Here is a 14,585-nt window from a genome sequence, read left to right as displayed (position 1 = left end):
TATAAAATTACCAGCAGTTTTCGAAATTACATACAGTTCGAACCATACGTTTGCTTCGCATAAAAATAAAAATTTTCGAAACATGATATACAAGTTTTGTTAAACATTTTCACACTGTAATATCCATTTCAGGGTTCCATTATATTACATTATACTACTATATAATTCTTCATAGAACTTCATAGAGCATTCCAAAGAATTTATCATCAATCAATGTGTATCTACTGTGCCCTAAGTACAACATCCTTAAGGGCTGCTATAAATTATAAGCAATTTTCTTTCAGCCTCTGATCCTTTCTATATATGAATCTGACAAATAGATGTGCAGAATAAAAATAGAAAGAGTGACAGAAGCAGATAAACAACGAAGAAGGCAAATAGATATATGCACGCGCTGTTAGACAGACAAGACAGAGAAAGAAACGATGAATGGAAAAAGGAAGTGTACGATAGACGTTGCTATGGAACAGAAAAAGCTGTTGTACGTGAGTTATGGCATACTCTCAGGATGCGTATCGCACATTATGAATCATGTATGTTTTTTTTAGTTTTCTGAAGGCGTATACTTCTATCATACTTTGCTATTTCAATCCGTCTGCTGAACCTGTTAATATGTAATACGCATAGCGACGTGAAATCTCGGTTGTTACCTCGATTAACGGAACAATCTTTTACTAGGAAATTAATGGAAAAGTCGGGAATGATTCCCTGTAAGAAAAATTGAAAAACCAGATGAAAATTGAGAGAAGTTACACATTTTTACCTAAATGTTTTGCTTCCTGCTTAATATTAACATTTACAAAATAGTTCAAAATCTTACTCGTATGAAAGCAAATTTATCCGATCATCCGAACATCGTGTGTCATATTAGTTTGAATAATCAAGTTTCTACTGTATCTTCGATATTAAAACGTTATTGGCAATTAGAAAATACCGTCGAGATATAATTAGAAATTACACGTGTTTAATGAATAAATGAATTCAATGACAATTAAGATTTTCAGTAATTGAGTTGTTTACTTCATTCATAAACTGGAAACATCAGTTTCATGATAAAATATCAAAATATTAAAATATTCTTTCAACTACAAGGCGTTTCGACAAATTCTTTAACTCTTTCGTTTAAACTGTTTCAAACTTCAATCAACAAAAAACGAACAGGAGTAAAGGAGAACTGGAGGAACATTGCCTCGAAGGACGCCATAAAATATCTCGCAAATAATTTTAATTTCCTAAACCCACATATTAGTTTAAAGACCGGTAGCCCCAATGGTCGTAACTATACGTAATATGAAAAGCATAAATCAGGCAACCACAATTTCGGCTACAATTTATATTCGTCGTTTAACACGCCCTTAAGACTAACCTGTACGTTTACCTAATAATTCAACGAGATAATAAATTCCATCGCCTCCCTTTCTGGCCACGCACTCTTCCGAAGAAAGGATAACAGCATGAAAACGAACGCGGCAAACGAACTCTCCAGCCGAATTAATTGAAGCAGATTGCAACGAACTGCGAACAGTTCGTTCTTTCGTTTTCGAATGCACCCCAAAATTCACGCGTTTCCTAATTTGTACGACTGTATCGGTTGTTTCGGGGAAATGGAAACACTTCGGACGCCTACCTGTACACCGTTGAATATTTTCAGAGTGGCCTCCGGCATCTTGACGGCTACGTCCCCAGCCTCTTCTTCCTCCTTTCCACCCATGGATGTTTCAATTATCCCTGTCTATTCGGTCTTTTAATTGCATATTTCGTTAATTGCTCGCCGTCTCGTTCGCCACCGATCAACCACCTGTCCAACGCGCGACGTGCGCAAGTAATCACTCTTTTTCCGGTTTCTCATTGTTACAATCACATACAAATAGCCAAATCACTAAACACGTATAAAATTTCTGGACTTTACTTATCTAACACGTTATTCAACAGGCTAACAAATGACTCAATCCTTTAATCGCGGAATATTTAAAATTACATCCTCGTCATTGGATTTTTGATCACTCGCGATATTTATGTAAGAAAGAAATTGTGTAACTTAAACGTTTGATCGTTAGACCATTAACTTGCATAGCGAAGAAACTTAATTTTCTCTGAATATCGAAAAAAAAAGAAGAAATTCCCTTCATAGCACGAAACGTACATTACAAATTTTGAATAATATTTCGACACAGTTCCGCGTTAACACTTATCGCTATCGCGCGATATCTCGGAAACTGACGCGATCTTCAAATTTATAGTAACGCACATATTCGTATAACGAAGATTAATCTACGAGGACGATGTTCTCCCTTTTTTTTTTCTTTTGCTATCGCTTCTTTCCTGCAGTGAAAGAAACTTCTGAAGAGAAACTTGGTCACTTTCACCGGCCACTTTTGCACAACGATTCGTTCAATTTTGCGAAATCATAAAGGAGTCCCGCGTTGCCGTGCGCTCCGCGGAGGTATGCACCGTGGTCACTAATCACTGTCACTTTCGTCTAAACATGCCCGGCGAACGCTCTGTTCCACGCCACTTCTACGCCGCAGAGACCTACGCGATCACTTTCGTGTCATTAATCCTGCTGACCACGAAAACTAGTTTCGAGAAACGCGTTCAGGCGTTTCGCAAGTGGACTTGAACGAAGTCAAGTGAACAGCTGCAACAAACTATTCGCGATATTTGAAAACATCGAACGTCAGTCCTAATCTACTTTCGATTAATTGATTCCAGTGAACGCTCGAGTTCAATAAGCAAAGAGACGAAATAACTTATGGCTGGTTCAAGTCGTATCATTGCGAACTTTATCACTCATGTTCCTTCTACCGAATATCGTAATTTACAGTCGTATTCCACTACTTTGCCTAAAAACCAATTGGAATTTTAAAAGTCGAGTAAAATTATGCTTTCCTGCATCGAAGTTGATATTGTTACGAGCAAGATCGAGACAGAAACGAGAGGCTAAATGTGGTATCCGCTCGTATCGGAGTCGAAGGGGCAACGAAGCAATGAATCACGTTCGAAAATGGCCCGACACGCTCCAAATTGCTCCCGGTAGGTGTTGTTTCAGGCAAAAAGTATGCGCGTTTCCTTCGAGCCTCGTTTCGAGGTGGGTTTGTTACGTTATCACCGGTGAAATTGCATCCCCGGCACATTTGCTGGCAGGCATACTTCGTCGCGCTTACCGAACTCGGTCACGTCGCAACTGTTGACATTTTCGTGTTCTTAGTCTTGGGAGTCGTGACGAAGAATCTTGACGCAGGATGGCCGGAACGTTGTGTAAAACGTGAACAGCATTCGAACTGACCCCGATACATTTTGCAACGAGAGATTCGCGGGTGCATCAATAAGGTCGCGCCTCTGGATCTTTGATCATTGGCAACAAGATTTCTATCTCGCGTTCGTTCCGACTGTTTCGTGGCTCGACGTTTGTCTCGGCCAGATGAAAAACGCTAATTTTGAGTATCCGGCAACGAGCTATTTAAGAAAATAGATTACATTTTTAAAATAAGTTTGCGTGGCGGCAAAGCGAAATTTTAAAACAAATTCGCGTGATACTTTACGATTAATCCTCTGCGAAAGGTATTAATAAATAAAACGTCTACGTACAAAGTGTCCAGTGTTATCGAGTACGTTCGTGATACGCGTGAAGGTTCCATGAGCACGCGAGCGATGATTTTTAACGCGAAAAGCAAGTCGTATCGCGTATAGATATTCGTGAAATCCGTTTTAATTAATCAACACTCGTTTAATCACAGATTCTTGGCCAGTTTCATTAATTATCATTCATCTAATTAAGTATATGCGCTATAGTACGAGTTTCATTGGATTATGGTATGCGCTTTAATTACGTCGACCATTCAATTCAAACACGATTCCTCGTAATATTAATAATAACGATGCAATCCTATTTTAAATTTCTCACGGAGATGCAATTTCAATTAAGCATTTTATCGAAATCCGACATGATTTAACGTAACACGTACCAAAATCTCTCCTCGATAAATCATCGATTATCATGATCTTGCTCCAAGACTTTCCCCAGTTGGGTTTTTAATCGATCGTTGCTCCGTTACCTCTCGAGAGACATATATTAATTAGAAATCGTTAAAACAACCGTACTCCAAAATGTCCGTTTCTAAAATGTTTCGTCATTAATTCATTCTAATGATACATTTCAACATGCTTTGAGGAGAGTGTACTTCGTTTCGAACTGGGAGAAAATTGATTACTTTCCTGACTTAATTTTTCCTTGAACGCGTATCATCATAAACGTGTATCAATCTTCCGTTATGTAAGATTTATCGATCATACGAATAATTTATCTTTATGTGAAAACATCAATTATTCTCATTGATATAATTATAATATACCGTCTATTAGTAATAGCATGATTGCAGAAAGTGTACAATTCTACGGTATAATCAATTTATATTTGAATTTTTGCTGCTTCTTTGAATAAAACTGGCGATATATTTTATGATCTTTCATAATCTTACTTTGTCAACTTCGCTTTCAAAGCTGTGAAAGTAAACAGTTAAGAAAGGTACATATGTCATGCGTCAACGATGCATATGCATACAATTGAGTGAACACTTCACTAGTAAATTATGACGCGGATACATTGACAATATTCTACAGGTATATGGACTGTAAAGCAAGTGTATATAATTAGCTTTGATTTGTGTATCATCTCATATTCAACTTTAAATCAGATTTCTTGCAATTAAATTATTACGATTTAATCGAAATTCGATCTTTAATATATCGTCTCGTCTTTTGTTCTAAAAATATTCTCACATATTATACAGAAGATAAAAAGCCAAAAGTATAAATATCGTAAAAGTTTGTCAGAAGTTAATGGAATAGAATTTTGAAAATATTAACAATGTTTCGATATTCGTCACCTAAAAGACATACGTTTATAATAATTTTCGTAAGGTTTTCGTAAGGAGCATCGAACAGTTGTACCCTTTCTTTCGAGCAAAATCACATAATTACACACGTCCTGACTAATTAAGACGAAATAATTACTTCTTTAAACGTTCACCAATAAGGTTTAATTATCCACTTATTAAGAAATCCTGTCAGGCATACATGGACTCCGGCAAAACAATTTCAGCTGTCAGTTCTACAGCGAACACTACATAATAATATATTTCATCGCTTAACCGAATAAAGGAATCCCCCGTCGATCAAGTTACACACACTTAATTCTAGCACCATTAATCAAGATCAACCAATCCTTTCATTAAGTGTGCGCGAACGTCATTTAATTGTCTACTCATCCAGAAATACTGGCGCGCATGCATTGTCGAGGAAAGCAACCCTGTCCGTCAATCTTGAAATGCCATTTGCATAATGATGCCTTTCATCGACGTCGTTCAATGGAAAAATATGCTTGCGCTCTTTCATTAAATCCGCTTAATGACGTATCAACAGTCGTACGTTTGTTTAATTCGATCATGGGTGCTTCACCCGGACAAGAAACTCATCACTGTTTACAATTACACACTGCACATCAACGATGAAACTATAACGAAAGAGGACTCTTTATTTTTCGTAATTCCCACTATGTAATTATCTCTTATCTTCCTCTAGAAATCCTATCATCCTTCTAGCGTAGAAAATTCGATGAACATCAGAAAGACCAACGATATTTTTATTCGCTGTGAAAGATTCGATTCTCGTTCGCGCAAGCGAATCTCAACGAATTCCAAAAGACTGGTCTCGGACGTGCATGCATACGAGATCAGCAGCTATTCTAATCGGGTGACCGAGGTGTGCACAACAAGCGTATCCCCGTCGATGTTCGTGGAAGGCAAAAGAATCTGGCGTTCCATGTGAAAACTTAGTCTAGAGTCGCAGGAGTCCCGTATGCTCGTCGACGAACGTCGACGAACGACCTTCGAACGTTCACCCATGGAGAAATCCAATGCGGCGCGCATGCATCGCGGAAAAACGTGCGTCACGAGTCACGAGTCACCGGTGCATCGGCATCGCGGCGCGGCGCGGCACGGCACGGCACGGCGCGTTCGCGTTGTAGGCGAGAGAGCACGCGTGCACGCAATCTCGCGTGCGGTAAGTGCCGCAACGTGCGTAATAAGACACTGCCAGGCAGATCGGGCCGGTGCTCTTGCACAGGGCCGCTTCTGCGGAGTACTATGGGGACAGTCCACGGGTCCACACCGTCTTGCCTCGAGACTCCGAGAGTCCCGTGTGTCAGCATCTCGCACACACGGTACACACACGCAGCAAGGTCGTCCCCGTCGAGGCTCCCATGACTCCCACCACTGCCGCGCCGCTTCAATCATCCTACTTTCCTGGCCGCTGGGCCCCTTTTACTCCCACCGCGTTCTCCGGCCAGACTCCGATACCACTCGAATAGCAAAATTTCTGAATGGACATCCACGGATCTGGTTTTCTCCCTTTTTACTTTTTCCTCTACTCTTCTTTGCTTTCTAGCGAATCTGATCGCTTCGATCCTGATTCGATGACCAGTTTTCTCTTGGAAGTTGGTACTTTGTCAAAAGAAAAAGTTTGGGAAAGAAGAATCGCTGATAGGATGGGATAGAATTCGGTGAATTTAATCGAGTTATTAATTATGAAATGATGAGATTCGATACTGATCGAAGCTCTCCTATGGTGGAGAAAGTACGGAAGTAACGTAGTAACGTAGTTATTATTTGTAAAATTACATTTCGTGTACTATGTAAATTTGGGTTAATAAAAAAAGGCCAAGTTTTGGAATCAAATTAATAAAAAATTAAACTTTCTAGGAAGAGATTTTGCTCCTCGGTCTATGTCTATCCTAGAACCTAATTCTACAGATATGCACCAAATAGCACGATAATAAAACTTCTAAATTCTTATGTAGAAATCAGTTTCCGGAATATCGTTCAATCCGCGTGTAGCAATGGTACTTTACTTGTCGATGGGGTCAAAACGATTTTTCAAGTGAAATTTTCAACCTGAGAAACAGAGAGGAGTTTGTAGTACCAAAGTTTGTAGTAGTAGTAGAAGTTGTACCAAAGCCAATGAATAGGTCAGGTAGTTAAAATTTTAATTAAATTCATTGGAACGTATAAAGAGAAGAAAATATGATTGCCACACCATTATTCGATACTTTGATTACGTAGATCAAACTTTGCATAAACGAAGTGCAGAATTAACTGAAGTACCATCGGTCGTTGAATACTTTATTGCAATAATTAATTATTTATTGCATTTTCAAAAAAAATTGTGAATCTACCTTCGTTCTCCTACACTGCACGTATAATAGGATTAGATAAATTTAATCTAAATGGAAACACGTTTAACCATCATTATACGATCACTGAAACTTTTATAAAGTAATGTACATATATACATATTCAAGTTTCTGTGGAATTTAAAAAGCCAACAGAATTATCAGTTTTGTTGAAAAATTACTTTATCTCACATGCAATGAATTTTGATAACATTGAAAGTCGTTAACATTACATGGAACGTTATAACAACTTGTCGCTCAAGAATTTTATCGGAAGTTCTTAAGATAGAGAAGATTATGCGAAGTTTTAATAAGAATTAGATCTCTATGGACACCTTGTACACAGAAATTAAAGTTAATAACTATGTTACACTATATGCTACATTAACAATAAGAGCACAAAGAAGTCCTTTATGTTCTAGCGAAAACTTATACTCTATGCCATCAATTACACTGCACCATAATTTTCTGTAAAACTTCCGTTAATATGAAAGACTTAGTAATAGTGTAAAATTACTAAACTAGTGCATATACTGAGCCATCAATTCTCGACATGATTACGTTTTCTAGTCACTTTTATTATGTAAAATGAGTACCAGAATTTATAGTAAAGATAGAAATTATTTTTTGAAACAGATATATATATATACAGGAAAATCTACGCGAAAAAAGAAGTCGAAAATATAAAATAAAAATTTTTCGTTTGAGGCTTTGTTTTTGAGAAAATCGACTTTGAATTTTCGCTCGGTACGCGTGCAGTACGTCATAACGGATTTCACTGTAGATCGTTGTCTCGATGGAAAAATTAAAAAAAAAATTTTTGTTCTATATTTTCGACTTCTTTTTTCGCGTAGAATCACCCCCTTTTCGCTTGTACCACCAGTTACCAACCACCCTGTATATACATCTATTTATATTTTTAAAATTACATATAATACAATTATTTTAATCCTAATAACCTGATAAATATTTTATGATAGAACGTTTAAATAGGATGAAACAAAATTATTTTGAAGATTTGCTGCTTATTAGATTTTAGTATAATCTTATTTTATTATAAATAATATATCAACTGCATATAAGAACTTGAAGATAAAAAAGTAAAATTTTTCATAAAAAGATATTATTCGGATATTTTACTAATATTCTACTAAACTATATTTGTAACTTAAAGAACAACTTAGCAAATTATTATCAATTACTGTAAAATCAAAAGTGTACCGTTTAAAACGAAAAAGATACAATTTTAATTAAAGTTTCAGATTATTTTTAAACGTTTTAATCGTTGTGCTCCTTTGTACAAAGTAGTAGTTTAGTAATAACAGTTTGTTACCAATTTGGTTAACATCAGACACAATTGTTTTCGCACGTCTTTAATGACGGCTTTTTACGACACCCGGTACGCAGAAGCTTGATCGATTTCTAATATGTGTGCTCGTAAGTTATAGGCAACGGTATAAGAAACCGCAAAGTGCGGTAAGATGGATGTACTTATATCAGCTACGTGGCAATAAAGTGTAACAATAAATAAGTAAAAAGAGACTGTAATATTTCATCTGCGATCTTATAAATCGAGTACATAATTCTCATTTTCAGAATCATAATTTCATTTTGTCACTTTGAAAAATATTATTAACCATAACATAGATGCTTAATCGCCTGAATTACTTCTTTTAATTCTCTATAAGATTTACTGCGTTATTTAAATAACTATTATTGGATTTAGATGTTTTATTCAATTCTGTATTTACTATTTTATACCCACAACCTCGAAGTGATAATGAATTTGACAAAAATAATATTATTCGATTGTATTGTACGTATATCTTTAATATATTCTTACTCGAACTCCTTTCGTTTCGCCTTTTTACTTTTACAAAAAAATTTCTTTTAGAAAGCTTCGAAGGATCATGAAAATTAGAAAGTATTATAAATATTTGTATATGGAGAAGAATTCTTGTTGTAATTACTATACCCACTTGTAATAATCGAAATCAATAAATAAAAACAATGTATAATAATTACTTACATGTAATTATTATTACTATAAGTATTAATATTATGTTTGTTGAAGATAAAAGTTTATGTTTCTGGAAATGATTCCACTTGTTAAAATAACAAAAATTACGTATTGTTGAGCAATTTATGAAACATCAATTAAATCATTGGAAGAGAAAAATTAAAGTTTATGATAATAGTCAACAAAATCATTTTAAAACAAAATTGTGTACAACAATTAATGTTTATAGTCTACCAAGTAAATCAGATTACGTACCTATATTTTAAGTGGTGAGATTAAGTTTAATCTTTTGTTACTTTATATAAAAAGTTCTTATACGATGTGCGTGTACACAATTAATTTTATTTAATGCGTAATTTAATGCAACATTTTGTCGTTAAAATTTCATATATTCCAAAATATTACAATGCAAAATGAAACAGGGATTACATCAATTAATCATAACTAATCGTGCAAATGTATGCAATTTTATAAAATAATTGTTACGTTCAGAAAGCTTATGACAACCTACGAATTTCATCGTAATATCTGCTAGAAAAAAGATAGATAGAATGGAAAGTAAAAATTGCCTTCGTTCAAACAATAGGAGAAAGCAGCGAGAGAAAAAAAGAACATTTGCGTAACTGAAATAGTTGAATGGTTCGAGACCAGCCTTTATTCTCAACGATGCTCATCGAGGAGTGTTAAATTACGCGGACATTGTACAAGAACAATGTGCATTCCGTATGTCGGGAATTACTGGAATAATGGCGAATACTCCTTAACGAGGCATAAACGCAACAATGGTCAAGGGATTATAAAATTCGTGGCAAAAATGTTCAGAATTTGTAGATTTTTACACGAATTGTACGAAAAGTCGTATAACACGCGTTTAAATTTTAAACAAGACGATGTGTGATGGCCGAACCCGTAGTCTTTATTATTTAAAAAATTTCATAATATAAAAGGTAGGATATATGTATGGTAGTACGCGAATTGATAGACTAAAATCTTAATTATAGTAATATTTCACGTTATACAAACACATAAATGAAAGATAAAGAAAAACCACATTTCGTATTATTTGCTATAGTAAATTACGATTGTAATTGCTAATATAAACTCATGATATTCAAATATAGAGCTTAAGTAATCGCTTATTTCGTATGATCAATTTGTCTCTTAATAAAAGACTCATATGGATTTTTCAGATTTACTAACGTCGACGAATAGACGAAAGTCCTTATGTAACACCATAAATAGTAATTTAAATCAAAGCTTCGATTTATTTTTCGAACGACGGCATAAAACACAGAATAGACTTTACACGGAAAAAATTAATTTTAACACCTGCGTATATCGATTAAACATTTTTTTACTGCTTTCATATTTTTTACTGCTCATATTTGTTTTATCACACTATAGAAGCATCCTATAGACACCATATGTCAAGCATATGTTCTCACCGCGATCCACGTTCCTTTTTCCCTCTTACAAACTTTACAAAACGCTATTTGACGTCGTTTATTAATCAACAGACGCTTTACTACAATGATCGACATCCATTAGCCGGTGAAAAATCGGCGGTCCGTTCACCTTCGGGCAAAAACTTTGAAAATGCGATTTGCATATATGCAAATACGGGAGTCGGTATAGCTAACTAACTAAGTGTCGGAGCGAATTGCGACTCGCGCGAGCAGGACGAATGCTTACGGCTATGTAAAAATAGTTTTACTAAACGCATCCTGAGTTGCCGCGGTAGCGTCGAAAGAAATTGATTGGTCTTCAGAGCCGGGTGTTCCAGCATGCCCAAGGAATGCAGTTTGTAGCTTCGATGAGGAATGTAGAAAGGAACGTCGGCAATATGGATTATTTTTAACTGTACTTTATCCATGATTCCAAGGTAGATTAGAGATCGAGCGTGAACGATACGAAATTGATGCTGAAAGCCTCGTGAGCAGATCGCTGCCGATCCTCGTATTCATATTTATTACATAGACAAGGCTTAGGCTTCGTTACAGGAATTTATCGGCGAAGTATGAAGTCGTGGCGTTGAAGAAACGGTTTAGCTCGATTGTAAAAACGTTTAACGTTTAAGGCGGCAAGCATGATGTTTATTATAATTGGAAGGATCGTTCTTTTATTTTCAACGATAGTTCCTTTATCTTCTACACCTATGAAAATCGAACCTGAACGTTATTGCATACACTTTAACGGCTTCATCTTTCGATTCACTACCGCAATTTGCCATTATTTAATCTCATACGGACAGTATTGGAAGACGAGATGCACGTGTGCATGTATTAGCTATATTATCCACAGGTGTATTTTATACTTATAATCATTAACTTGGTTTATCACAAGAAGTTCCGTTAACTGATATGCTTAAATTATCAATTCACAAAGGGTACGTACCAATTCTGAGATAGCGAATCATTGAAAAGGTAAAATAAAGGAATAACACGTTTCAAGTAAAAATCTATGTTCAAATATTCTGAAATTATCAAACGAAGGGCAATTGATTTTTCCAGATAATGGTAAACCATTTGTAAGTGAATTCAGCTTTTAAATTTGATTACTAATGTAGTATAATTCTTTAGTTATATACAAAAGGAAGCTTATAGCAAAGTTGAGGTTTATTAGAATTGAAGAAGACTTTTGTAATAACTTCTTACACGTGTATTACATATTGCATACGTAATTTATACTAGTATCTCTTCATTCAAAATTGCATATGCTATTAATAAGTAATAATATATCACGATACTGTAACACGTTTTTAAACAACCAAATACGAAATGCGTAATAAATAATACATTGTTGATTTACTTCTATGTAATATGATTAATGTGAACCGTTTCCATTTGATGTCGCTACACCATGCGATTCATGCATATCGATGGGATAAACGAAAACGATATATACATGTACATTTACATTATCCTTAATAGCATGTCGACGATTTGAGAAACACGCAACTTTTAATTCAATTTCTTTTATCACTCGTATTTACATGTAAATGAAATTCTCTGTTCATAGTATACACACACATGTATGTATTACTTTGTTGGTATAATAACGACAAATTATATCTTCGCGTTAAATTTATGTAAATTTAATATTATTAAATTTTGAACTTCTACGTGAATAAGATAGAAATACTTGGCTTAATGAAACGATGGCAAATAATATAAATGGCAAAAATATTTGTCCCTATTAAATTTATTATTTAGCCTACATCGACTAAGAGTTTTAATAATGTACATAGTACAAGTGAAGTATAAATGGTAACGGGAACCAGTATCGATAGAAATTAACGTTCCTTCTACATCGAAGAATTCCAATGGGAAACATTGTGGCGAAAGGAAAATCGAGAAGCAGCTTAGAAGAATAGATAATACGTTTCCTTGAAACTTACGAAAGATCAAATCGCGCGATAACTGCAGCATGTGCGTTGAACATCTATTCTCGTTTAACACTTACGTACAGTGAAATCAATTACATTCCCTGCTGCGGCGGTGCAGCAAGATTTACCGTGCATGCAGTCTTTGAAGTCGAGAAGCGACGCGAAGAAGTTGCAGCGTAAGAATTTTTATGTCCCGAAAAAAGACAGAATCGGTTGGGTCGCTGTCATGTCCCGCCACACGCACACCACTTTCGATGAAATATGTTCGATTTTGTAAAAATTTTCGTAGAAATTCGTGAGTGGATACCATCCGACTCAGATTTGCATTCAAGTAATTACGAAGAAAATTTACGATCATGGTGTAAATTAAACTTGAAAAATAAATTATTCAGAAGAAAGTGAAGTATAATACAAATGTAAAAACCAAATAGGTATGCGACTGTTGGTTTATGCTTAAACGAAATTAAATATATGTATCGCTTTATTTACGAATGAAAATGATCATGACAGTATTGCTGGAAAGTAATGGTTGATTTCGCGCTTCTTCATTGGACAAGTACTTACAAGATTTGTTACAAAGATTATAACAGTCGTTAGCTATAACATTGCTTGAACTGTTTATCAGTGAAATTAGAAAAAGAGTAAGAAAAAGAATTAAGTATACAGGTAAATACATTAGCTACGTCTATATTGTATTAATTATAGCTAAAAATAAAAATACGATACTGATTGTAATTATTCATTCATGAAAAATATATGTGTGCTATATAACTGACCATATTTATAACAAATATCAATTATTGTGTATTTTACTTAAAACGAAATATTTTAAGATGTTCTTACTTTTGTATCATATTAAAAGGTATCTCGTGATTTTTTAAGATCTTTTGGAAAATCTGCAAATTTTGTAAACGTTGTTGCACTTTGAGAGTATAGAAAATCAAGAAAACGCGTAAAGAGGATCAGAGTAAGTAAACTGCTAGCTGTGATTCCAAAAAGTAAAAACAAATTCTTTTCTAAAGTTCATATTTGAAAAGAAGTTTCACTAATCAACGCTGTTCACGTTTCTTAACTTTTAAAATCTATCGATTTCAGCATTTGCATAAGTACATCTTAAATCAGAAAGTAAATATATATCGGATTGTTAGTTGTTATTTATTTCTGACAGCCGCATAATACGTCATAAATAAACGTATTAATTACGAAGCTATCGCGGAATTTATTCGTTTCACGTGTATACTCAAACAAAAAATTCGTTACGTACGAACTTCAAGATAAACTACTTAAACCTGAAGCAAGAGAAGAGTTCGTTATCAGTCTTGCCACTGCATCGAAGTTGCAACGAAAAAGTTTGACAACGTGAAGTAAAAAATGTAGAGGACACGATACTTGTTTGCACGCACGGTGCGTTTGTGTGGGCGAAGAAGAGCTTTCGTGAAGGGTATGAGGAAGTTGAAGTCAATGACTTCGAAACACGGTAAAATTACATGTTGCAAGATCTCCCTCTGCTTTTATTTTCACCTGATTGGTTGTCGAAAAGGTGAGTTATTGAAAAAATGAGAAAATCATGCGTACACAGGATATTTCTGCTTGTATTCATTTATGTTTTATGGCTGTACCTATTTCATATCAACAATGTCTTACACAATATTTTTATTTTCCACGCAGTTTCCAAATAGATCTACATATATATATATATATATAAAGCTGATTACATATTTTTGTATTTTCTCTTCTTTGATTATTTCCTGTGTATTTCGTTAAACTTTGAAGCTTATAATTATGAATTTTTAGCACGAAATCAACTTGTAATTTGTTAATAAACTATTAAAGTTAATTTATAATTATAATGTTAACAATATTACATTTAAAAAACTATAAAATGATTGGTGATTCCAATTTAATTACATACAATTTTTCCTATCCCTCACATTATTTTTATATTCAATTTA

The 14,585-nt window shown here is 34.7% G+C and overlaps 1 protein-coding gene across 3 annotated transcripts in view; it reads right to left on the bottom strand.

The window, feature by feature from the left end:
* The window catches only part of LOC126867304 (EGFR adapter protein-like), a 275,154-nt gene that overhangs the window by 258,571 nt on the left and 1,998 nt on the right, over nt 1–14,585 (bottom strand). The window contains exon 1 of one of the 3 annotated variants that reach the window (XM_050621619.1): nt 1,628–2,064. The exons of the other annotated variants lie outside the window; for them this stretch is intronic. Within the exon in view, the coding sequence (XP_050477576.1) occupies nt 1,628–1,711 (84 nt within the window). The 5' untranslated portion in view covers nt 1,712–2,064. Of the gene's footprint in view, nt 1–1,627; nt 2,065–14,585 lie in introns of those variants that run through there. 3 annotated transcript variants of the gene reach the window in all.

Source organism: Bombus huntii, chromosome 7 (assembly GCF_024542735.1).
Source record: "Bombus huntii isolate Logan2020A chromosome 7, iyBomHunt1.1, whole genome shotgun sequence".
Taxonomy (NCBI): domain Eukaryota; kingdom Metazoa; phylum Arthropoda; class Insecta; order Hymenoptera; family Apidae; genus Bombus; species Bombus huntii.
Note: the sequence above shows the minus strand (reverse complement) of the source record. Positions and strands in the feature narration are given on the sequence as shown.